This window comes from Pelobates fuscus, chromosome 11, assembly GCF_036172605.1.
Source record: "Pelobates fuscus isolate aPelFus1 chromosome 11, aPelFus1.pri, whole genome shotgun sequence".
Lineage (NCBI taxonomy): Eukaryota > Metazoa > Chordata > Amphibia > Anura > Pelobatidae > Pelobates > Pelobates fuscus.
Window position 1 is genome coordinate 7,256,680 of NC_086327.1, and position 24,542 is coordinate 7,281,221.

At 43.7% G+C, this 24,542-nt stretch overlaps 1 protein-coding gene across 15 annotated transcripts in view; it reads left to right on the forward strand.

The window, feature by feature from the left end:
- Window positions 1-4,639: 4,639 nt before the first annotated feature.
- UBR4 (ubiquitin protein ligase E3 component n-recognin 4) overlaps window positions 4,640-24,542 on the forward strand; it is an 82,519-nt gene continuing 62,616 nt past the window's right edge. For all 15 annotated transcript variants that reach the window (XM_063437055.1, XM_063437059.1, XM_063437060.1 and 12 more), the window contains exons 1-22: window positions 4,640-4,778; window positions 10,991-11,088; window positions 11,444-11,547; window positions 12,560-12,689; window positions 13,676-13,815; window positions 13,889-13,988; window positions 14,130-14,271; window positions 14,707-14,831; window positions 15,856-15,980; window positions 16,066-16,125; window positions 16,375-16,562; window positions 17,239-17,338; window positions 17,428-17,568; window positions 17,858-17,975; window positions 19,469-19,656; window positions 20,206-20,365; window positions 20,448-20,533; window positions 21,042-21,211; window positions 22,257-22,539; window positions 23,254-23,380; window positions 23,657-23,736; window positions 23,822-23,950. In XM_063437055.1, the coding sequence (XP_063293125.1) occupies window positions 4,651-4,778; window positions 10,991-11,088; window positions 11,444-11,547; window positions 12,560-12,689; window positions 13,676-13,815; window positions 13,889-13,988; window positions 14,130-14,271; window positions 14,707-14,831; window positions 15,856-15,980; window positions 16,066-16,125; window positions 16,375-16,562; window positions 17,239-17,338; window positions 17,428-17,568; window positions 17,858-17,975; window positions 19,469-19,656; window positions 20,206-20,365; window positions 20,448-20,533; window positions 21,042-21,211; window positions 22,257-22,539; window positions 23,254-23,380; window positions 23,657-23,736; window positions 23,822-23,950 (2,922 nt within the window). In that variant the 5' untranslated portion in view covers window positions 4,640-4,650. The remainder of the gene's footprint in view (window positions 4,779-10,990; window positions 11,089-11,443; window positions 11,548-12,559; window positions 12,690-13,675; window positions 13,816-13,888; window positions 13,989-14,129; window positions 14,272-14,706; window positions 14,832-15,855; window positions 15,981-16,065; window positions 16,126-16,374; window positions 16,563-17,238; window positions 17,339-17,427; window positions 17,569-17,857; window positions 17,976-19,468; window positions 19,657-20,205; window positions 20,366-20,447; window positions 20,534-21,041; window positions 21,212-22,256; window positions 22,540-23,253; window positions 23,381-23,656; window positions 23,737-23,821; window positions 23,951-24,542) is intronic.

Consider the following 24,542-nt stretch of genomic DNA (forward strand, 5'->3'; position numbering starts at 1 on the left):
TGGGACTCAGAGTAGAATGCCGCCTTACGCGTTTCGTGATCCAGAGATCACTTCATCAGAGGATCCTCTGATGAAGTGATCTCTGGATCACGAAACGCGTAAGGCGGCATTCTACTCTGAGTCCCAGGAGAGCAAGCTGGAACGCAAACCGGAGCCGCAGTGGAACGCACGCGGCTGCCAGCAAGTTTGTCCATAAACACGAGGAGGTCCACATCTGACTTCATCCGGCCGGTGAGAAAAGATTTTTACATCTCTTTGGACACTCGTAACTTTAACCAGACAGCAGTTGCTCTCCATATTTGGGAACTCCTATGAACTTTTAATGTCTTTTATATTTTATGTGTGAGTCTTTGACAGTTAATTGTTGTTAAATAAAATCGTGCATATTTTTAACCAATCTGTCGGCTGCACAGTATAATTGACGAAATCCGTTTTCTACTACAGTGGGATTACATGCAATTTTCCCCTAATTTATTCATCTTCAAGTGTACTGGTCAACATATATTGTGGAACCTTTACTAGATTATTTATTTTCAGCTGATTTTTTTCATCCTTCTTGCCCTCATATGGGAAGAATAGATACAAATAGCTGATACATTTGTTATACCATTTGGTTATTTTGTTATTTATGGTAATTATATTGCAACCATCTCCACAGAGTCCTGCAAACTCCTATTGATTTTCAATAGATATCCTATATTTATAAAACTATCATGACTTTTAAAGAGCCACTAAAATGTAGGTAGAAGCAAAGTTAAAAAAAATATAGCCACAAAATGTGGATTTTAAATGGCTATCTTTTAAGTCTGTATAGTCTGTTTAAAATAAACTTGTCCACAAACTGTAAGGATGGCATCCAGATAGGTATAACTGTAGTAGGTTATCAGCATGTTCACAGATCACATTTCTGACTCACCTGGCGTTTGCTTCCTTGCTGCAAGACTCCATGAAGTGAAAGGAATGGTGAGGCATGGCTGCCCCAGCCTATCCACGGGTGCTGTTACCCATCCCACAAGTTCTGTTGTGTGGTCACATGCTAGGGAACAGCTGATCACTCTCAGCCAATGAGTTAAGCCCTGCACTGCCATGCTTAGCTCAGAGCAGAAAGCCCCTGGGTTTCCTAGAGGCAATAATTGGTGCTTGGTGGACGGTAAAAAGGCAAACTGTTAATAAATGGTTTGACTGCTTACATTGAGGGGGAAGCAGGGCACTCCTTACACCATAATCACTACAGCACAGTGGTGGTTATGGTGCCAGGAGTGTTCCTTTGAGCTGTACAGGTGATGGTTATAAGACTGGCACGATGTATAGCCATCTTTATCTACATTGAAACGTTGGATTTCGCTGGTGATCAGGAAAGTGTATATCTCTAAAGGTCAATCTCCTCCAATGCAGATATGAACTCATTCTACCTGAGCATTGTCAACTTCATGGGCTAATTGGGCAGAGGTTCCATACGATGATATTTGCAGGGCAGCCACCTGGTCTTCCCCGTTGACGTTCCTAAAACACTACAAACTGGATGTGGACTCTCCTTCCACCTCCTTTGGGAAGAGAGTTCTGTCTACAGTTTCTTTGTCCCACTGATATTAAATTTCTTTGCAGCATAGAGTCTGTTTAGTGTCTTTTTCTCGGTTTATTTTTCCCACCCTATAATTCTGTGAGCTTGGGTATTACCCATAAGTGATGCTGCCATGATTAGCCAGGAATAGAGAAAATTTATGACAAACTTATCGTAATTATCTTTTCCTGGCTATTTCTCATGGCAGCATCAGGGTTCCTGCCCATTCTTTTATTTTTTCAGCTTTATAATTGGACTGAAGTGTAGGGGGAGGAGGGACTCTTTATACCTATCAGTCTAATTAATTAATCTAATTAATTCCTGTCCTGTGACTGCTAAGGGAGGAGCTACCTATTAGTGATGCTGCCATGAGAAATAGCCAGGAAAAGAAAATTACGGTAAGTTTGTCATAAATTTTCTCTATTCCCAAACACCCCAAAAGTACCTTAAAAATACATAATACCCCACAAAAGTAACATCACTGATAGCCCCAATCTGGGTGACCAACATATCCAAAAATCACCTAGATCAGTTCAGGGGTTCGGGAATTTCTTTGAAGTCATAATTTGACCAACCGCAGGCATGGTCCCATGCCCAAAACAGTTCCAGAGAATCAGGGCTTGCAGTCGGTCTAGTTCGGTAGTTTAAAAACCGAACAAACTACCGAACAGTGAATAGTCTTACCCTGGAGCTTGTTACTCTTGTTCCACCGAACAGCGCTTTCCTAAATGTTGTAGAACCGAACCCAGGTAATCATGGAAGTCCGGCGGTGTTCGGGAGTTTCAGGGTCCGAAAATAGTTCCATGTACTCAACTACCAAACACTGCTGCCTGTGTTCATGTGAACAAGATGGTCGCCACCTCATGGTCGTCCATTGGAATTGTGGCCACCCAGACGAACACTTAGAACACTGCAGTGGAAATTTCTACAAAGTATCAATTAGGCTTAACAAGCTCCAGTGTGGTCTCTGGTTCGTGCGGCTGTTCGGTTCCCGAACCATATAGCCCAAATACACAGAGACTTTTACACCATATTTTACAAAATCCATAGTCTTTGGGCAGGAGGCTGGCAAGCAGGCTCCTCCAGGAGTTTGTGGCAAACTCACTTGGAAAGGGGAGTTTGTCACACACACACTGTACACCAAGATCCTGATATTATCGTCACAATGAACACCAAGATCCTGATAATATGGTTACACTGTACACCAAGACACTGATGATGATGTGGGCAAACTGTAATGAAAAGGTGGGCGTTCTGTACCTCAAGAGCCCGGTAAAGTGGCTACACGTCCAAAACCCCTACAATGAAGTAATGTCAAGTCAAGACACTGTACCCCTGGACACCAGTGATGTGGCTACTCTGTGTCGCAAGATCCTAGTAATGGGGTACACAGAGCCCCACAGCAATAATACTCTTAGTAATGTGTCTGAGCGTATAACAGAGCTCCACAGCAATAATACTCCCAGTAATGTGTCTGAGCGTATAACAGAGCTCCACAGCAATAATACTCCAGTACTGTGTCTGAGCGCAGAACAGAGCTCCACAGCAATAATACTCCCAGTAATGTGTCTGAGTGTATAACAGAGCTCCACAGCAATAATACTCCAGTACTGTGTCTGAGCGTAGAACAGAGCTCCCCAGCAATAATACTCCCAGTAATGTGTCTGAGTCTATAACAAAACTCCACAGCAATAATACTCCCAGTAATGTGTCTGAGTGTATAAGAGCGCTCCACAATAATAATGCTCCCAGTAATGTCTGTATAACAGAGCTCCACAGCAATAATACTCATAGTAATGTGTCTGAATGTATAACAGAGCCCCACAGCAATAATACTCCCAGCAATGTGTCTGGGCGTATAACAGAGCTCCACAGCAATAATACTCCCAGTAATGTGTCTGAGTGTATAACAGAGCTCCACAGCAATAATACTCCCAGTAATGTGTCTGAGTGTATAACAGAGCCCCACAGCAATAATACTCCCAGTAATGTGTCTGAGTGTATAACAGAGCTCCACAGCAATAATACTCCCAGTAATGTGTCTGAGTGTATAACAGAGCTCCACAGCAATAATACTCCCAGTAATGTGTCAGAGTGTATAACAGAGCTCCACAGCAATAATACTCCCAGTAATGTGTCTGTGTGTATAACAGAGCTCCACCACAATAATACTCCCAGTAATGTGTCTGAGTGTATAACAGAGTTCCACAGCAATAATACTCCCAGTAATGTGTCTGAGTGTATAACAGAGTTCCACAGTAATAATACTCCCAGTAATGTGTCTGAGTGTATAACAGAGCTCCACATCAATAATACTCCCAGTAATGTGTCTGAGTGTATAACAGAGCTCCACAGTAATAATACTCCCAGTAATGTGTCTGAGTGTATAACAGAGCTCCACATCAATAATACTCCCAGTAATGTGTCTGAGTGTATAACAGAGTTCCACAGCAATAATACTCCCAGTAATGTGTCTGAGTGTATAACAGAGTTCCACAGTAATAATACTCCCAGTAATGTGTCTGAGTGTATAACAGAGCTCCACATCAATAATACTCCCAGTAATGTGTCTGAGTGTATAACAGAGCTCCACAGTAATAATACTCCCAGTAATGTGTCTGAGTGTATAACAGAGCTCCACAGCAATAATACTCCCAGTAATGTGTCTGAGTGTATAACAGAGTTCCACAGCAATAATACTCCCAGTAATGTGTCTGTGTGTATAACAGAGCTCCATAGCAATAATACTCCCAGTAATGTGTCTGAGTGTATAACAGAGCTCCACAGAAATAATACTCCCAGTAATGTGTCTTTAAACTACAATAAATGTGTTTATAAGAAATATTGTTATAAATTACATTTTAGTTCAATCTATTGTTAGTAGGTCAGAACCCCCTCATCCCCGTTGTCCTAGTACAATATTTGGGGGTTCATTATGTTTCTAAACCCCAGAGATCCTCTACCAATATGGCGCCCTAACTTCCGCCCCGCCCAACATCGCGGCCGAGCGCTGTCAGGGACGCAGTGACGTTGCTCCGGACTATGGTAAAGCAGACAGTCACTTCCGGTGCAGCTCAGTCACTGAGAGGATGATGGCGTCTACTGTGGGCCCCGCCGGGCCGGGCTGGGAGGTGGCGGTTAGGCCGCTCCTGTCCGCCTCGTACTCGGCCTTTGACATGAAGGAGCTGCCGCAGCTGGTGGGCTCCGTCATAGAGAGGTGAGACCCCCGGGGGGAGAGCGGGAGCTTGCTGTGTCACTGCGGCCTGTCACATCCGGGGGCCCCACTGACACAACCCGGGGCCCCCCACTGTCACCACCTTGGGCCCCCCCCCCCTTCCCACTGTCACCACCCGGGCCCCCCCCCCCCCCTATGTCACCACTCCCCCCCCCCCTTCCCACTGTCACCACTCCCCCCCCCCCCTTCCCACTGTCACCACCCGGGCCCCCCCCCCATGTCATCACTCCCCCCCCCCTTCCCACTGTCACCACCCGGGCCCCCCCCTACTGTCACCACCCCCCCCACCACTGTCACCACCTGGCCCCCCCCTTCCCACTGTCACCACCCGGGCCCCCCCCCCCCCTACTGTCACCACCCCCCCACCACTGTCACCACCCGGGCGCCCCCCCCACCTGTCACCACCCGGGCGCCCCCCCCACCTGTCATCACCCGGGCCCCCCCACCTGTCACCACCCGCCCCCCCCCCCCCACCTGTCACCACCCGCCCCCCCCCCACCTGTCACCACCCGGCCCCCCTCCCCCACTGTCACCACCTGGGGGCCCCCCTTTCCCACTGTCACCACCCGGGCCCCCCCTCTACTGTCACCACCCCCCCCACCACTGTCACCACCTGGGGTCCACCCTTCCCACTGTCACCACCGGGCCCCCCCCACCTGTCACCACCGGGCCCCCCCCACCTGTCACCACCCGGGCCCCCCCCACCTGTCACCACCCGGGCCCCCCCCACCTGTCACCACCCGGCCCCCCCCCACCTGTCACCACCCGGGCCCCCCCCCACCTGTCACCACCCGGGCCCCCCCCCACCTGTCACCACCCGGGCCCCCCCCACCTGTCACCACCCGGGCCCCCCCCCCACTGTCACCACCTGCCCCCCACTGTCACCACCTGCCCCCCCCCCCCCACTGTCACCACCAGGGGCCCCCCCCACCGACACCACCCTGAGCCCCCCGCCGACACCACCCTGGGTTCCCCCCACCGTCACACTCACATCGTCACCGTGGGAACTTGTAACCCTCGTCGGCTGTCACCGGGGGAACCTGTAACCCTCGCAGGCTGTCACCGTGGTCTGGCACATTCTGGGGAACCCGACCGCTCATAGCATTCAGTCCCTGTGGCACCCCTAATCTTCATTGCCTGTTCATGGTGCCTCTAGCACCCTGTGAGCTGTCGTCGGTGCCCAAGGGCGCCCTGGTAGAGCTGTCGCCGGCGCCCCCGGAAAGCTGGCTCTTAGTGCCCTAAAGCACTGGGAGCTCAGTCACTGGGATCCCTGGTACTCTAAGTGATGTTATTGGGGCCCCTGTCACCCCAGAAGTGTCCCCTCACAACACAGGGCAAAGAGTTCTTTATTGCACTAACCTACCATAGTTTGCATTAGTAACACGTTTGTTTAACAGATATTTTGGATTTTCTCTCTGTGCAAACTACTCGCCCTCCCCTGTTGGTGGTCCCTGTGGCAGCAGGTTTCTGGCCCTACACATCCAGTATCAGTATTCAATTTACAGGAGAATCAACCCCAACAGGCAGGCAGTTCTATGCAAAGAAAATCTATCAAGTAAAACATTATGATCAGAAGTGATGGTTAAAATATCCCAGGCCTAGGCTCTTAGTCATGTTCCTAAAATAGTCCACTCGTCCTTGCACATTTATTTTCAATTCACAGCCGGAGGACCTGGATCCTTAGAGCTCATTGTTACCTTGTCCTACACAGAATGCTGGATTTTACCATTTATTGCAAGTTCCAAGAAGACTTTATTCTATCTGTTACTAAATTTTGAGATTTGTTAATTAAACTGGTAATTGTGGGGAATAGATAGTGGAACGTTGCCCTAACATTTTCATTTCTATTATGTATTTGACACAATTTTCATTTCATTTTTACTATATTACTATTTGTAATATACTTCTTTAAGCTCGAAAAACAAAATAAGGACTAAAACAGGAAGCTTTTAGGAGGAGACCTGTACTCTGCGGTAGGTTTTGTTACTCCCTGCTCTGGGAATGAAGGTGAAGAGTTTGAAGGACGCTTGTTATGTGTGATGCGGCTGTTTGTGATTTTTACAATTCATCAGAAATGTCTCGAACTTCCCATTTACTGAAATTGTGTTCTGTACGGCCTGTAGCCCTGAGGGCCAGTCATCTGGCTTGCAAAACATTATATTATGATTTTATGGCTTTTGGTGTCCAACGAATGTACTGTATGGAGTATTCTTCACATTCCACAGTACTTCCCTTTTTGGTTTGTTTGTTGAATCGCATTGTCAAGTTTTAAAAGCTGAAAAGTTTTAAAACGTACTTGATGCTGACCTCAGTTATACATAAAACACATTAATATTGGCAAACAGGATATACCTAAGAACATAAAACGGAAAAAGAAACCCATAGGGTCGGAATGTTTTCTAAAAACAACCGAATTTAAGGTTGCACTCACAGAGTTGCAGAAAATTCAGGCTCGTCGATGGTATGTAGATTCCACCAGATTCGGCAATGTACAGATATCCAATAATTAATGTAAAGAGAATATAAAAGAACATCGTGCAACACTAATATGACGTTTAAACACGCTTTAATGGTTACACTTACAAAGTATAGGTCGGTTAAAAGCCCTTTCAGTACAATCCTGTAGTCTCCAGTCCTGTTCTTAATGATGTAGGATATAGGAATCCTCACAGGTACCGTAGGCAGAAATGGCAGCATATAAAACAATAATCACAAAAAAAAACACTCTCTATGCGTTTTGTCTAATTACTTTAGACTTCATCAGAAGTATTAAAAGTGCTAAGTAGTGCATTAATTTAAGTGCTGTAGTCTGTGGAAACTGGAATCGTCTTTTAAATATCCCTCTCTCATATGGCAATTCATTCCCAGCCAATCCTTTCGTTTCCACTCATATGTTTAAGATTCTTCAATTTGCTCTATCCATGTTTCCAGAACGCCAGATCTGCCTTGGGTGATGACGTAGGTAATGAGTGCCTGGAACGCAAAGGCGTTTCACCGTCCGATCAGTCTCCACACATTGGTGAATAGTCACAGAGAATCCTCAGTGATCACATAGGAAGCAAGATATCCGAGATCAATTAGTCACCATACATAAAACTATTTATATTGATATACAAAATAAAATCCACAAATCAAAATGAACAATCCGATAACTAAACAAGGTGCATACTTTAATATCCATTAATATTGGAACAGATACCTATGCACTGTTCTTTCTGGTTTATCCCCTTCTAGAGAGATGCCTTAGTGTTGCTCTTTATACAGAACCTCAGGTTTCCCACTTGTGAAATCTGCAGTAGATTAATATTTTAAGATTTTATGTTCATGAAAAACTTGTACATGAAAGTGTCACCTTAATTCTAGTGATAACAATAAGGCATGCTCAGTTCAGCTACTGGTTGTAAAACCTTTCAAGATGAATATGTATAATTACCGAATATTGAGTGTGTGTCTGGCACTTACTCATGCACTCGGCAAACAAAGGGCCAGCCTAATTACTGCATGCTGTTGCAGTAGTTATGGTGCTGCCCTCCAATTCTAATAAAACAATTTTTGAGCAGTTTGCACAAGATCAGTGGTCTCCATTGCGCAAGCGTGCTGGCTACCTGCTCAGCCGTTGCTAATTTAAAAAGTTCCACATTCGCCTTAGTAATGTCAATTTTGTCCATTTTTGCCCAGCACTGGTATGCCGTGCCCGCTGGCATGTTGTGGTTAAGATACTTAAACTGAGCCTTTAAAGTGACACTAATGCCAGGTTCCCTTTAAGCTCTATGTCAGATTAAGCAACTGATATATCATTGGCAATAAAGATTCTACTCTGCTCCACTCCAGAGTAACACCTACTCCCCTCTGCTCTGCTCGTCTAACACGGAATAGCCGCGCTTGGGAATACCTTCCCTTTGCCAGCACAGCTACTTTATAATACTGACGTCCTTCCGTCATTATCAGCATATCGGTGTCAGAACGGAGTGGGTCATCTTTCTATATTACCATAGCAGAGAGTAAAAAGCATTTGACAAGGGAATACTCACAGCACGTACAGTGGGGAAAAGGAGCAGGAGCCCCACCTGTAGGAGGGTTCTCCAATTCACTTCTTTCTAAGTATAACTGTTATGATGTAGACTGGTTGAGTGTGGAAGGGTCTTTAATGTTGATTAGAAATATGTAAACATCTGCTAGCACAGTGTATAGATTTATGCTCTTTAACCCCTTAAGGACACATGACGTGTGACATGTCATGATTCCCTTTTATTCCAGAAGTTTGGTCCTTAAAGGGTTAAAGAGGACCTGTCACTTCCCTGCTTTATCCCTGTTTTTAACAAATGTGTATTTGAGAAGTGTGAAAAATGAGTGTAAAGGGTTACTCCAACCAACATGACCACATCTGTGACCTGCAGTGGCCTTGGTGGTAAAGATATGTATGTATAATGTTTCAGCTTGAAACATTGCACATACTGCGTTATTTTAGAATGTAGCACCCTCGACACGCGTAAACAAATAGAATAAGTCTATCGTCAGCGTGCACAGCGCGCTGCTAAGAGACGTGAAAATCTTAGTTCTGCCCACAAGGGGAAGCTATTCTCACTTCCCACCCGCCCTTCATTTGGGCACTGCCACCTCACTCACTCCTCCTCTTGCCCTGTCCAGAGTGCATACATGGTAAATTGGTCCAACCACAGGCTTTTCTATGAGAAGTCTGGGATTGGACCGAGTGCTGCCCCTGTGATATCGGAAGGGGCGCTGAAGTCGGTGCCGGGTTCCAGGTAAATATTCATTTTTATTTTTTTATTTCTATCGGGTGGAGGGGAGGAGGGGAAGGGGCCTTTTCCATAGTGCCTGGTAGGGCGTTTTAAATAGGAAGACCGCCAGTAGTAGTAGTCCTGCGATGTTAAAGGGACACTCCAGGCACCCAGACCACTTCTGCCCATTGGAGTGGTCTGGGTGCCAACTCCCACTACTCTTAACCCTCCAAGTGTAATTATTGCAGTTTTTTATAAACTGCAATAATTACATTGCAGGGTTAATTCCACCTCTAGTGGCTGTCTACTGGACAGCCACTAGAGGGCACTTCCTGACTCATAGCAAATATTTTCTTTGCTAGAGCGTTGCTGGACGTCCTCACGCTATGTGGGGACCTCCAGCGTCGCTCGATTCCCCATAGGAAAGCATTGAAAATCTTTTTCAATGCGTTCCTATGGGGAGCGCTAATGCGCATGCGCGGCATTGAAATAGATCAGTGTGTTTATGAAACAGGAAGCAAGAATTGGGGTATCACTTCTGTAGCAGCTGTACTCTTGCATATAGTAGATTACTTTCTTGGAGGCCATTACTGGTTAAAATGAAAGGATCAATATAGGGTCAGGACCACAAACATGTATTCCTGACTCTATAGTGTTAACACCACCATCTAGCCCCCCTGGGCCTCTCATGCCTCCATAAATATAGTACTGTATTCAAGCCTGAATCTGTAACTCTGCATGCTGTTAGACTCAGAAAAACAAGCAGTCTGCTGACGTGGTAGCCTGATCCAATCACAGTGCTTCCTCATAGGATTGGCTGAGACTGACAAAGAGGCAGATCAGGGGCAGAGCCAGCAAGATTCAAACACAGCCCTGGCCAATCAGCATCTCCTCATAGAGATGAATTGAATCAATGAATCTCTATGAGGAAAGTTCAGTGTCTGCATGCAGAGGGAGGAGATACTGAATCATAGGATGCTGTGCACAGTGCTGCCCTGTGCTCTGCTGACAGCAGATCTGAGTGGATGGAGGCATATTATGCCTCCATCAACTCCAAAGTCCCTCTGGTTCACTGTGAGTGACTGCAACTGGAGGTGTTCCTAGCTTTCAATGTAAACACTGTATTTTCTCAGAGAGGCTGCAGGGAGCTATAGTTCTCACTTGAACAACCTCATTAAGCTGACGTTGTTCAGGTGACTATAGTGTCCCTTTAACCCTTATAATATGCTTAGTATGTGAATTTTTACTGAAACCCCACAATACTCGTCATCGTTATCCGCTGGAACAGGATCCTGCGCAACAGGATGTTCTGAAAACCTGATAGAACATAAATTCAATTATTATTCAAATGTTTCTGAGCTTAATATTGACTTGTCATCTATTTAACATAAGAGTCAAGGTCCTTTTATTTTTCTAATATGTTATTGAATCAATCTGTTTACTGTGTCTTTGCAGTGAATCTGAAATTCTGCTCCATGACAAACAGTATGAACCATTTTACTCCTCGTTCGTGGCACTGTCCACTCACTACATCACCACAGTTTGCAGCCAGAGTAAGTGGCACTCGTTTTTGTATTTCAACGCCTGAAGCAGAGCCGTTTGTTTTCTGCTGTATTCTATATTATATCTATAAAAATCAAGAATAAAATCCCTCGTGAAGCCAACACAATCAGATTTAACAGCAATACTCTAAAGGTGCAAACAGACCCGGATAGATCCATAGTGCCCAGTATTGTTTTGCTTTGTAGTTCAATAAAGAGCAGTGGGTTGTTTACCTTTTAACTATGTCACGTAGATTGCATATTTTACATGAGGTAACATGAATACCTTTGTGCAGGTAACCATTTGTGTCTGGATACAGATTTCCCTGCCTTTCACTAGCCCATCGCTAACAATTCTTTGTCTCAGTTCCCAGGAACCAGCTGCAGTCTGTAGCTGCTGCCTGCAAAGTCCTGCTTGAATTTTCTCTGCTGCGTTTGGAGAGTCCTGATGAGGCGTGTGCTGTATCACAGGTTAGTGACACCACATTACAGATAAATAGAAAAAATGTTCGTGCACACTCAGTTGTGCAATGGCTTTGAAAGGCTCATTGTAAGAGCAAAAATTTTACTTTGCCCAAGAAATAAAGTCTACTCACTGGAACAACTGAGTGTCCAGACACTTTTCCTTTGGAATACTACTTGGAGTGACCCCATTCCTGCCTAGATACACCTGAGTTTTGGATCATTTGTTTGAAATACATGTGTATTCCCGATTTGCCTTTGACCACATTGTAGATCTGTTCTTTTCTTTATTGGTTCTTTGTAGTATTAAAAGCATGCTAGCGTTATTTTTTAAAAATCAAATCTGCAAAAATAAGTAACAAATATTCTACCTGTCAAGTTCTGTGTTTACTGCTTTTAGCAACCGTTCCCGTCACGAAAAAATGTAAATATAGCCTGCTGTACATGTTGAAAGCACTATTAACTCCCTGCTCACTCTATATTCCTACAATATTCATGTACTCGAAAATAAGGCTGTCAGGGGAGCAACATGACCTATGCAACTAGCAGTTGTATGGTTTTAGGCGTTATACAGTCAGTCTCCTGGGTGCCTGCATGCTGGCTCCTTACTTTATCATCAATGTGGAGGTTTCCTTCAGCATTGGAGAATTTTTATCATTTCTACCTGTATTTAGATGGCACTTATTGGCTGAGCATGTCAACTAGCAGGCTTTGGTGATTATGGTGCCGAGTGCTCCTTTAACCCCTTAAGGACACATGACATGTGTGACATGTCATGATTCCCTTTTATTCCAGAAGTTTGGTCCTTAAGGGGTTAAATGTTGTTTACTTTGTATTCTGTGTGTGTGTGTGTGTGTGTATGTATATATATATAGTTTTATGACTCCTGAATGCTATAGTAATGTAGAAGCTGTCGCTGATTGTATGCACTTAGATGGCTATTTACCCCATTATTGACAGAATGGCCTGCTTCTTTATATTCTGTCAGATTGAATCCATTGCATTTGTTGTCTTCCTCTAGAAGCACCTGATTCTCTTGATTAAGGGCCTATGCACAGGAAGCAGCCGACTGGATCGGACGGAGATAATTACTTTTACAGCAATGATGAAATCCTCAAAACTGCCGCAGACTGTCCAGACCCTGTCTGATGGTAAGAGAGGAATGGAAAGCCTAACATTCGATCAGCTGGGCGTTGCAAAGCTCTAAATGCTTTGGGATGGGACGTTGTGTGAAACGCATCTGATTAGAAAATTTGGGCAACAGTGAATTTGTGTAGCTGGATGATGCAAGGCTATGGCTACACTAGGATGTCCTTGTAGCTGTGAGGTGCCAGGACTCAAACTGGGCAGGCACGGGAGACAATGTATGTGTGCATCAAGGAGATGCAGACCTCTGGCTGAGACCGGAAGGTGTGACTACATGTAGCTGGGCTCTAACTGGGCAGGCACGGGAGACAATGTATGTGTGCATCAAGGAGATGCAGACCTCTGGCTGAGACCGGAAGGTGTGACTACATGTAGCTGGGCTCTAACTGGGCAGGCACGGGAGACAATGTATGTGTGTATCAAGGAGATGCAGACCTCTGGCTGAGACAGGAAGGTGTGACTACATGTAGCTGGGCTCTAACTGGGCAGGCACGGGAGACAATGTATGTGTGCATCAAGGAGATGCAGACCTCTGACTGAGACAGGAAGGTGTGACATGTAGCTGGGCTCTAACTGGGCAAGGACTCGAGACAATGTATGTGTGTATCAAAGATATGTAGATCTCTGGCTGAGACAGGATAGTGAGACTGTGTAATTGGGCTCTAACTGGGCAGGCACGGGAGGCAATGTATGTGTGCATCAAGGAGATGCAGACTTCTGGCTGAGACAGGAAGGTGTGACATGTAGCTGGGCTCTAACTGGGCAAGGACTCGAGACAATGTATGTGTGTATCAAAGATATGTAGATCTCTGGCTGAGACAGGATGGTGAGACTGTGTAATTGGGCAGGTGTGTTACTTTGTAGGGTGCAAAACAGTAAACGTGAGAGTGGGGGGGCCAGAACTTTGAGATAATTAAATATCCAACAAGAAATTTTTAGTGATTATAAATTTTATCTGATCAAGAATATTTAGTTTCTTTGTTTATTCCAGTGGAGGATCAGAAAGATATTGCAAGTTTACTAAGCCCAGAACTGCGTCAGAAAGAGGTGCAGATGAATTTCCTTAATCAACTGACCTCTGTTTTCAACCCCAGGGGGGCATCATCTTCTGCTGTCAGTTCCCACACACAGGTTAGTAATGTCTTGTTGTGTCTACCCTAGACTGGTAGATCTGAGCATCCTTCTTATAGGTATTTGTCTTTAGGTGGAGAGTGAAGGCGACGATTCTACGACCGATCAGGCCACTGCCACCAAAACCAGGAGCATATTTGTAGCTCAGAATGTAGCCACCCTGCAAGAATTGGGTAAGTAGAGGCTTGTAAACGAGGAAACCCATCAGAGATCGCATTTGTTTAAAATGTTAGTTTTTATAAATGACAAGCATCATAGAGATGGGGAAGTTCAGAAATTATAGTTTTATTTTGTTTTATGTTTCTGTATTACAGGCGGATCAGAAAAGCTGCTCAAAGTCTGTTTAAATCTTCCCTACTTCTTGCGATACATTAACCGGTTTCAAGATGCCGTTTCTGCTAATTCTTTCTTCATAATGCCGGCTACTGTAGGTGATGCCACAGCCGTACGAAACGGGTGAGTCTTAGGGTAATCCATATTAACCCTGCTCTGTGCAACATGAAATAATTTACCTTATAACCACATAATGGGAGAACTGGCATGTGGAAAAATTCCTCCGCTTGACTGCTCTTCCAGCATGTCAGTTCTCCTCAGTTCCTGGTTTAGTGAAAAAATCCACAAGTTTAATGTTTTTTATAATAAGGTGTCGACCTGGAGGGTCTGGCAGTATGCTTTTTTTTTTTATATTATAGTGACTATTACTTAATGGTTCTAGGTTTGCAGCTTTTCTAAAATACTTTGTGCTGCCATTTAAAGTTTACCGCTTTGATTTTATCCATAGGAGTAGAATGAAGCTTAAGTGCAGCATAACTGTTATAAGGCGGCCTGTCGGTAGACTAAACATGCTCTGAGCGCTTGTGTTCAGGATCCAGTAATTCTCGTATGTTCTAGGTTCCATTCTCTGGTCATTGATGTGACGATGGCTCTGGATACTCTCTCCCTGCCAGTGATGGAACCTCTAACACCACCACGACTTAAAGATGTCACTCTCCTGGCCCTTAGCTGTTTATATGCAGGTAACCATCCCAAATCCTTCTAGATAGCCCTGCTTTTCTTGCATGAACAGCTTAGCGGTTTAGCCAATTTGTTACGAAGACTATAAATGAACACTGTAGCGTTAGGGATACATATCTGTATTTCTAACACTGATGTCCTGTATTATTTCAGACTCCCCCTGTGTAAATAAAAAAAAAAATTAAAATTGAATAACTCTCCATATGTCCAGCACCGAGTCTCCCCTGGCGCTGCTGCAACTTCCTGCTAGCGTTACATCATCCTGGATGCGTTCCTTAAGGATAACAGGCCAATCCAAAGCTCCTCATAGGGGAACGTAAGCGCTTGCCACAATGCCCTTACGACTTTCATAGAGTATCCTTGCACACAAATGATTCTCTATGAAACACATTGATGAAACTGCGTATGCGAGCAAGACGTCACAGTATGTTATGGTATGAGAGCAAGGAAACGCAGTCCCGGCTCTCATACCTGGAGAGTTTGTAGTTGTGGCTTTAAGCCACACTTCCAAGCCTTCTAATTAATAAACCATTGAGCTTTTGGACTGTTTAGGAAGAGGTAAAAAAATGTATGCACTATAACAACTTCATCTAGATTAAGTTGTTATAGCGAGTACAGTGTTCTTTTAATGCTAAAACTGTGATTCCGATGTGTCCAGATTCTTGCCTTTGCAGGTTTCCTGTCTGCACTTTAAACACTTCTCTGCCATATTATGTGCAAAATATCATCACCAGAATCTCATTTTATATGTGGTCAAAAAAAACTGCGTAAATGTATTTTGCATGTCAGTAGAGTTAAATAGTTAATTATTTCATGATCTTTGTGTTTAAGGAAAAAAAGTTACTGAACAATGGAGTTAAGGGACTGAATACTGTTTCTTTTATTTAAGTTAATTGATGAGCAACAGGAACTCGAGGGGCTAGGGTGGATGCACACTGAGTGAAGGGATTCAGGATTCAGTTATAGCCCTATTTTGTCACTGAGTTTTCTGTGCTATGGTACATCTCAATCTCTCTCTGTATAAAGGTGTCAGTGTTGCCACATGCATGGCTATCCTTCACGTGGGGAGCACCCAGCAGGTGCGAACAGGCTCCACCAGCTGCAAAGAGGAAGACTACGAGAATGATGCAGCCACGATAGTGCAGAAATGCGTGAGTATTAAAGAGACCTTAATTTCGAGGCTGGCTGTGAGCAGCCCTGAATAGGATGATTGATGTCCGTCCTCTTCTCTTTCAGCTGGAGATCTATGAAATGATTGGCCAAGCAATTAACAGCTCCAGGCGAGCCGGCGGAGAGGTAAGGCACTCCATTAAACTAGGAAAGTGGACACATAATTTTGTAAATGTAGTGAAGAAAAAAAATTCTATGAGCCAAGATGTGTAGACAGCTTAATTTGTTTGAAATTAATATTTAGCATACTGTGAATACATTGGAGTAAAGATATAACTGGCATACAGTTTGGATTGTTTAACAGTCCATTTGACAGATTTTACTGCCTCTGTGCTGCAGAGCTCTGACATTTGCATTCTTTGTTCTTTCCTCCAGCATTACCAGAACTTCCAGCTCCTGGGCGCCTGGTGTTTGGTAAACAGTCTCTACTTAATTGTGAACCTCAGCCCCACAGCGCTAGCTGATAAAGGAAAGGAGAAAGATCCACTGGCAGCTCTTCGTGTCCGTGACATTACCCGCGCCAAGGACAGCGTGGGATCACCAAAGCTCTGCCCAGGGAAAGGGTACGTTTTAATTTAAGCAGCCATCCAGAATTTCGTGTTTTAATCCTACGCTTTATTTTAATTAACTTTGTTCTAGACATATTCTTGGCTGTGTTCTTCGGTTTTGTGTGTTCACTACTCCAGCTCACCAGCACCCTTCCCATCTAGTCACCTCCATTATTTTCTTGATACCACACATTGTATGGATGAAAATCTCTTATAAGGGAACAGGTCAATGATTCCCTTGCTTTTTACTTTCTCAGTTCAGACTTGTTTATATTGAGTCCTGTCTCTCATCGCTATATTGCTGGTTTTATCATTTTATCATTGCAGGGTGCACAGGCCAGGATTCCAATTGTCCCTCTAAAATAGTAGTGGTTAATAAAGTGTTAATACTCTCTCCTGACCCTGGATTGTACTGAGGGGAAAAAAGTATTTGATCCCCTGCTTTTTTTGAACGTTTGTCCACTGACAAAGAAATGATCAGTCTAAAGTTTTAATGGTTAGGTGTATTTTAACAGTGAGACAGAATAACAAAAAAAAAAATCCAGGAAAACACAGGACATTTCTTTGTCAGTGAGCAGACGGGGATCAAATACTTTTTTCCTCACTGTATGTATATTATAGACATATCTGTTGTAAGCAGATTGTTAAATGCTCATACCATGTTCATTTTTTTAATATTTTATTTCTTTAGACATCAGGGCTTTGGCGTCTTATCTGTGTTGTTGGCTAACCATGCTATCAAGCTGCTGACCTCTTTATTCCAAGATCTCCAGGTTGAGACGCTTCATAAGGTAAGTTTGCAGCTTTTGCCCATTACCCCCGTGCACCTTTCACTTTCTTGCAGGAGGTAATAGTTCTGTTTCTGCTCTCCCTCCTGCAGCAGGCCTGGGATGCTGATGGGCCCCTCGCTGAGCTGAGTGTAACCGCACAGAGTACATCTATTCAGAGAATCCAGAGGCTCATTGACTCCATTCCACTGACTAATCTACTCTTCACAATCTTATCAACATCATACCGCAAGGTGAGGCACATCCTTTCTGGGCCGTGGCATGTGATATATCTTTTTACACAAATAACCTTGCTGAGCTTTGATTTCTGTACGTGTATTTTTTTTTTTTCTGTCACAAGTCATTTGTTCCTGTGACCTTGAATCTTGACACTAGTTCTCTCTTAGAATATAACCGTAAACGGCTTGTTTACATGATCTTATAAATGCATTATGAATGGCCTGATGGAAAATCTTCTTATGTAAAATTATAACTTCCCCAACAGTTTATTAAGCTAGAATGTGAATGGTTGTTCTCTTGTAGGCCTGCGTCTTGCAACGCCAGAGGAAGGGCTCTATGAGCAGCGATGCCAGCGCCTCCACAGACTCGAATACTTACTATGAGGATGACTTCAGCAGCACAGAGGAGGACAGCAGCCAGGGTAAGCCTAGGCCACTGTCTGCTAGATAAAGACTGGATGTTATACACAGGCCCTGAAAACAACTGTCTGTTTAATAGTGTAATCAAGGTATTCATCCAGTTATTCCTGCAATACAAGGGGGTTTGGATTATTACAGTGCTTCATAGACCACTAGATATATTTACCCCATATAAGCTTTGTGTACCTATGTGCATGCGTGCATATATTTCACATATTCTCGCTTGTCTCTCCCTTCCCCATTTTGTTACTATTTTGTGTTTCCCGTTAGGATTAATAAAGGTAGGGTTTCCTCTATGTGTTACTACCCTAACCAGGACTTCCAGTCCATTACTCCCTACAGGAGTGGATACTCCTAACTCATTACTAAACATTACATAAAAACTATTTGTTTGGGCTGGGATACATTACAAACCATACTGCTTGGGAAAACATAATTACTAGTGTAACAAAGTTCCCTTCCTACGTTAGTTTGCCACGAGCTCCTGGAGGAGCCCGCTTGCCAGCCTCCTGCCCACAAACTATGGGCCCTACAGGGAAACCTGTAAAAGATTATCGACCTTTACTGACTGTTAGCACTGATTTCATGGAACTGTTTTGGGCATAGGAATGTGCAAACTCGGTCAAAATTATGACTTCCATGAAAATTCCGAACCCCTGAACCGATCTCGGGGATTTTCGGTCAACCAGATTGGGCTATCAGGGGATGTAACTTTTGTGGGGTTTTTATGTGTTTTAAAGTTATTTTGGGGTTTTTGTAATATTGTATGTTTTTCTGTGCCTGGATATAATTGAGTTTAGTACAGTTCCTGACTCGATTATCTTGTTTTGTGTGGGAGTGTCCTGGACCTGAGTGCCAATGTAATTACAGTGTGTCATAGTCTCCTCTCATGTCCAGTGGGGAATGCCCCTGGAATTAGGTCATGGAAAACCCCTTGCATCTGGACTTGCATATAAGGCCAGTTGTGGCTGCCATTAAACCGTTCCTCTTCACCCTCAACATAGGCCTCGTCTCTTGTGTGGAGGGGACGGCTATATTCACTCTGGGGATTGCTATATCACTAGCTCTTGTAAGAGCTACCCTGCTATACTCTCTGGAGTAGCAGAGGTCTGCCAACTGGAAGCTGGATCCCTGACTTTGGTCCAGGGGTGGTGAAAGACCGCGAGACCCCTGTTAAGCTGTGGCGACTGTAGGGTTTACAGTGGTTATGGTGTTCTAGTGCGGTGCTTATGCTGCTCGAAATTACTAAGAAGCAGTGATTGGCGGAGGCACCCAGTTGGGGTGCCAGGCGGTCCGTTACAACTAGGATCACTGAAATGGATCACACACAGAAATCATTGTGGTATCCAGAACCACAAGGATTTTTGTGTATATGTTACAGTGGCTCTTTAGCAATCGGCTTTATAGTGAGTTGCATATCTCCTGTTTGTGTGTGCATTTATCTCGTGCAAAGCTTTTGTAATATATATTAAATATCTGACGACCCTCTCTGCAGATGATGACAGTGAACCCATCCTGGGGCAGTGGTTTGAGGAAACAATCTCCCCGAGTAAAGAGAAAGCTGTTCCACCTCCACCGCCACCGCCGCCTCCTCTTGAGAGCTCACCAAGAGCAAAAAGCCCCAGCAAGCAAAACGGCGTGGAGAATGGAAACATCCTTGCCAGTCGCAAAGACCCCGAACTGGTACGTAACGATAACGGGGTCACTGTAGGTCCTGGAAGATGCTAGAATTATTCATGGAACTATTGCAGTCCATGTAAAATGCATATAATGTGTTAAAGGACCACTTTAGGCACCCAGACCACTTCAGCTCAATGAAGTTGTCTGGGTGCCAGGTCCCTCTAGTTTCAACCCTGCAACTGAAAACATAGCAGTTTCAGAGAAACTGCTATGTTTACACTGAGGGTTAATCCAGCCTCTAGTGGCTGTCTTCCTGACAGCCACTACAGGCCGCTTCCACGATTCTCACTGTGAAAATCAGTGAGAAGACGATGACGTCTTAACCCCTTCAGCCCAGCGGGAGGGGGGCCATGAGGGTGGGGGGGGGGGGGGGGGGGGGAGGGACCCTAATGACTGGATAGTGCCAGGAAAACAAGTTTGTTTTCCTGACACTATAGTGCTCCTTTAAATAAATATATTGTATCTCTAGAGGAAGGATAGTGTCCTTCAACTTGGTTATAGAGTAAAGCTAAGCTGGCGGACTCTAATTATTGCTGCCCTTCCTGGTTTCAGTTCCTCAGTCTTGCCTCCAGTACGCTGCATTTTATCACTAGCTGCATGCTGAACTCTCGCAGCAACTTCATCCGCAACTACCTGAGTGTGTCTCTCACGGAGCAACACATGGCCACGCTGGCAAGCATCATAAAGGATGTGGACAAGGACGGCCTGAAAGGTGAGCCTTCATGATGCATTAGAATGGTTCTTTGTCAAACTTTTGAGGAAGGTGAATGATTACTGGTGATTCTCTATTCCAGGCTCTGCTGATGAAGACTTTGCTGTTGCTCTCTATCAGTTTAACCACTGCCTTGTGACATCCGATCTTCAGTCTCCTACACTGCAGGTTTGCTTTGTTCAGTTGTTGTATCCTCTCAGTTCCAATTTCTTTCTGGAACCAATCCTGATTTCTAACCTCTTAGCATGACAAGGTCCAGGGTTCCAGTGTTATCAGTGGGACTAAGAAGAACTGTACCCCAGGGCAGCATTTCTCTCTGCTTTTGCTCTCCATGTGCTGATCTGGAATATGATTCGATCTGTTTATTACCCACAGTGTGATAGCAAGCGAGTAACTGCGGGAATCGATGGAGTAAGATGTACTCTTATGGGCGTCCTGTTTTCTCTGTGCCATTTATTCAGGCTTTTAAGTTGCTAACCGTTTTGACAGTGAAGCTTTATCTTCATGCATTTATGATTTTGTAAAATGTACTTATTTCACAACCACCTGTAATATTACTGGATTGTATTATTAGATGGGGTAAGCTGCTCTGTTCAGGACAAATTCTTACTGGGTTTTTGCAGTCTGAAACTTATTATCCTTACTGGTATTAAGTGTGCCCTTCTTTTTATTGCAGAGTGCTCTTCTTCAACATTTGGGAGTGGCTCCTTTAAGTGAGGGTCCGTGGCCGCTGTATATCCACCCTCAGAGTCTTTCTGTTCTTTCACGACTCTTACTTCTCTGGCAGCACAAAGCGAACTCACAGGGAGAGCCGGATGTGCCTGAATGTCTGCGGGTTTGGGAGAGGTACTTTTTTATTTAATTTTTGTATATATATTAAGAGGAGTAGTTTCTTTTGCAGTTAAATGAGCACTATAATGCCAGGAAACTTGTTTTCCTGGCACTATAGGATTATTAGGTGTGTGTCCCTCCCTCAGGGCCTTCCTCCCGCTTGGCTGAAGGGGTTAAGACCCCTTCAGCCATTTACCTTAATCCAGCACCGGGCTCTCTCGGCGCTGGTGACCTCTCCTCCCCCTTCCGACCCTAGAAAAGCATTACTCAATGCTTTCCTATGGACGTCAGCATGCGATTTTCGCATTGAGGATCGCGGAAGCGGACTCCAGCGGCTGTCAGGGAGACTGACACTAGAGGCTGGATTAACACTCAGTTTCTCTAAACCTATGTTTACAGCTGCAGGGTTAAAACAAAGGGGACCTGGCACCCAGACCACTTATTTGAGCTTAAGTGGTCTGGGTGCCTATAGTGGTCCATTAAGTTTGTTAGGGTTTAAATCCAGGTAATCTTTGCAAGCAATAACCTTGATCCATAACTTTTTGTTTTTAATAAATTCCCATCTGCATTAATGTCTGTTTAATGGTTAAGATCCATCAGCAAATCTGGTTCTCATATTGCTCTCTGTGGGTGTGCTTTTTTTCATACATTAACCCCTGGTGTGCAGTGTGTACAGCTTTCCGCTAAAGTCTTTACAGCAGCTTCGGTGAACCCTGTTGCCAGATTTTTGGCAAATTAATGCAACCTGCCTAATGACTCAGTTTAATTGAACAATCTGCTTGATTCATGTTTTCTTTTTGTTATTCATGAAATGTGTGACATTTTTGCAACGCCTGCTGTACATATCACACCTCTAGGATTTGTATTGACATAAAGCCGTCCATGCGTCATGCAAAAAATCAGATTAATTCAATTTTTCTTGTTTGTTTACTTCTGTTGTAAGAAATGTTAAAGTTCTGATGTACTTTTGGTCTCCTCTCTGATTTGGGGTGGCAGAGTTACCATGCTGTGATCCTCACAGAGTTTATTTTATAATCTGAGTACTTTATCTGCTTGACAGATTTGTTGTGACTTTGAAACAAAATGCCCTCCAAGGTGTTGTCCCGGGAGACACAGAGGATGTGAACGTGGATCACCTGCAGCTGCTTCTTCTCATCTTCCACAATTTGTCTGAACGAGGCCGTCGAAACATCCTACTGCTGTGTGTCCAGACCCTTCAGGATCTAGCTGGCAGCTTGGAATCTCAGCTTCCTACTGTCCCACTTCTCCTGGCAAGACTACTGCTCGTGTTGGACTATCTGCTGCACCAGTACTCCAAACCTCCTCTCTATCTGTTTGAGCAGGTAAGACAAAACCCTTAAACTTTGTCTTCCATATATTTTTGTAAATTTTTTATTCCCCCTATATAATTTGTAATTGCTATACATTACTTTAATCTTTAGATTGCTAGTTGGGCTCGTTTTGTATAAGTATTATTTTAGTCACAGCTCTATAGAAACATGATCGCGATAAACTCACCTAGCTGGCACAGCCTGTAGGGATCTCATTCATATCAAAGTACCTCTGTAATTATCGTTTTCAAGGTCCAGATTAGACGGACTTGGTGCTTATTTGAATGCATTAACGTCCAGTGCAATTTCTGTTTCAAAATCACTGCCCTTTTTAATAGAAATCTCCTACTTTTTTTTTTCTCTTCTCTCTTTAACATTTATATATATATTTTTACCCTTTTTTTTTTTTTTTTTTTTAAATATCTTTACTTTCTATCCTCTATTTATAATTATAATCACACATGTTCACTTTTTCTGGTAAGGCCATATTCATAGTATAACACAGTCACTTTTCGTCATGCTGTATTGAAGGCCAATAACTTTCTTCTATGATTTCTGCGCGGGCCAGGAGAACATAACTCCTACTATTTATCAGCAAACCCTCCTTGTTTGAGAATTTAAAAATCCATTCCCTTTAGCTTATCCTAATGGAAGAACCTTATCATTACAAGAGGTGGTCAGCAAGAACAAGATTTCTCTCTCTAACTGTCTGATTCTTCCATATAGGTGCAGTACAATCTTCTCAGCCCACCTATGGCTTCTGGGACATCAGCAGATGGTACTAGTCGCCCTTCTGCTTTGTATTACGGTTTTAAAGAAGTGGAAGAAAATTGGACCAAGCACTGCTCGTCAGGTGAGATATGCAGGGGACCGAACGCGGCTATAGTTATTACAATAGAGCTTTAGAGACCGTTCGTATCGCTTGCAATTTCGTCTTTCAGATAACATTTTTATCTGTTTTGGAAGATATCTGGCTGGGCTTTGTGTTTTTGGAACACTTCACATTTATTCTGTACTTTACATTTCAGTGTGTTTGCAGTTGGTAAATCTGGACGAAATAGGCTTGATGTGCAGTGAAATGTTATCTTGTGCGTCAATTTTCAGGATATTTTAAACTTCTGTATTCCAGATGCTGCCCCACCACCTCGTTTTTACAGTGTCTTGTCCCAAGAAGCCTCAGAGGATGACCTTCACCGTCTAGATAGCTCAGTAAGTCTTCTTCCGTTGCCCTTAAACTATTGTCTTCACTGCCTGGTTCTACTGAGACAGTTTACCTATGATTTTATCTTTATAGGTGTGCGAAGTCCTGTTCTCTCGAACTATGAAGTATGATGATTTATACACGGCACTTATTTCCTTACTGGCCGCAGGATCCCAGTTTGATACTGTTCGAAGAAACGAGAACAAAAATTTAACACCTATGGTATGAGTTTCAGATAAACCGCTAGGGGGAACAAACAATACTGCTAATGTAGTCTTACATGATGTTTACAAAACTGTTTAGTTGATTATCATAGCTGAAATAAATTTAAATTCATTTTTGAATGGAAGATTAACTGATTATGCCCTGTTCCATCTCCAGAAAACGTAAGTTCCATCCATATCCTCTGTGTAATCTGGCGATGTAAGGATACTATTTCTGTAACTTGTGTAATTTTGCCTGCTGTTTTATTTAAAAGTAGTTATGGTAGGGTGTGGCTTGACAAAGACCGTGTAGGTCGAAACGTTGCGATGGAGTGGGTTCAATAAAATTGCCTGATTTGTATCTTGGAGTGCCTCGACTTTTCTATTTTGTTATTCTGCTGTTTTATTTAAATCATCTCTGACCACATATCAAAATAGAATCTATGTTAGATACTCGCATTAACGGTGTTGCAATTTCCTTGAAATTCCAACTCCGTCAAAAGATATGACAAAGTAGGGACTACTGTTATGGTAAAACCCAAGGTTGATAAAGCGTGACAAATGGCAATTGATATTACTCTATATTAATATTTATTCACTACCTTATTTTA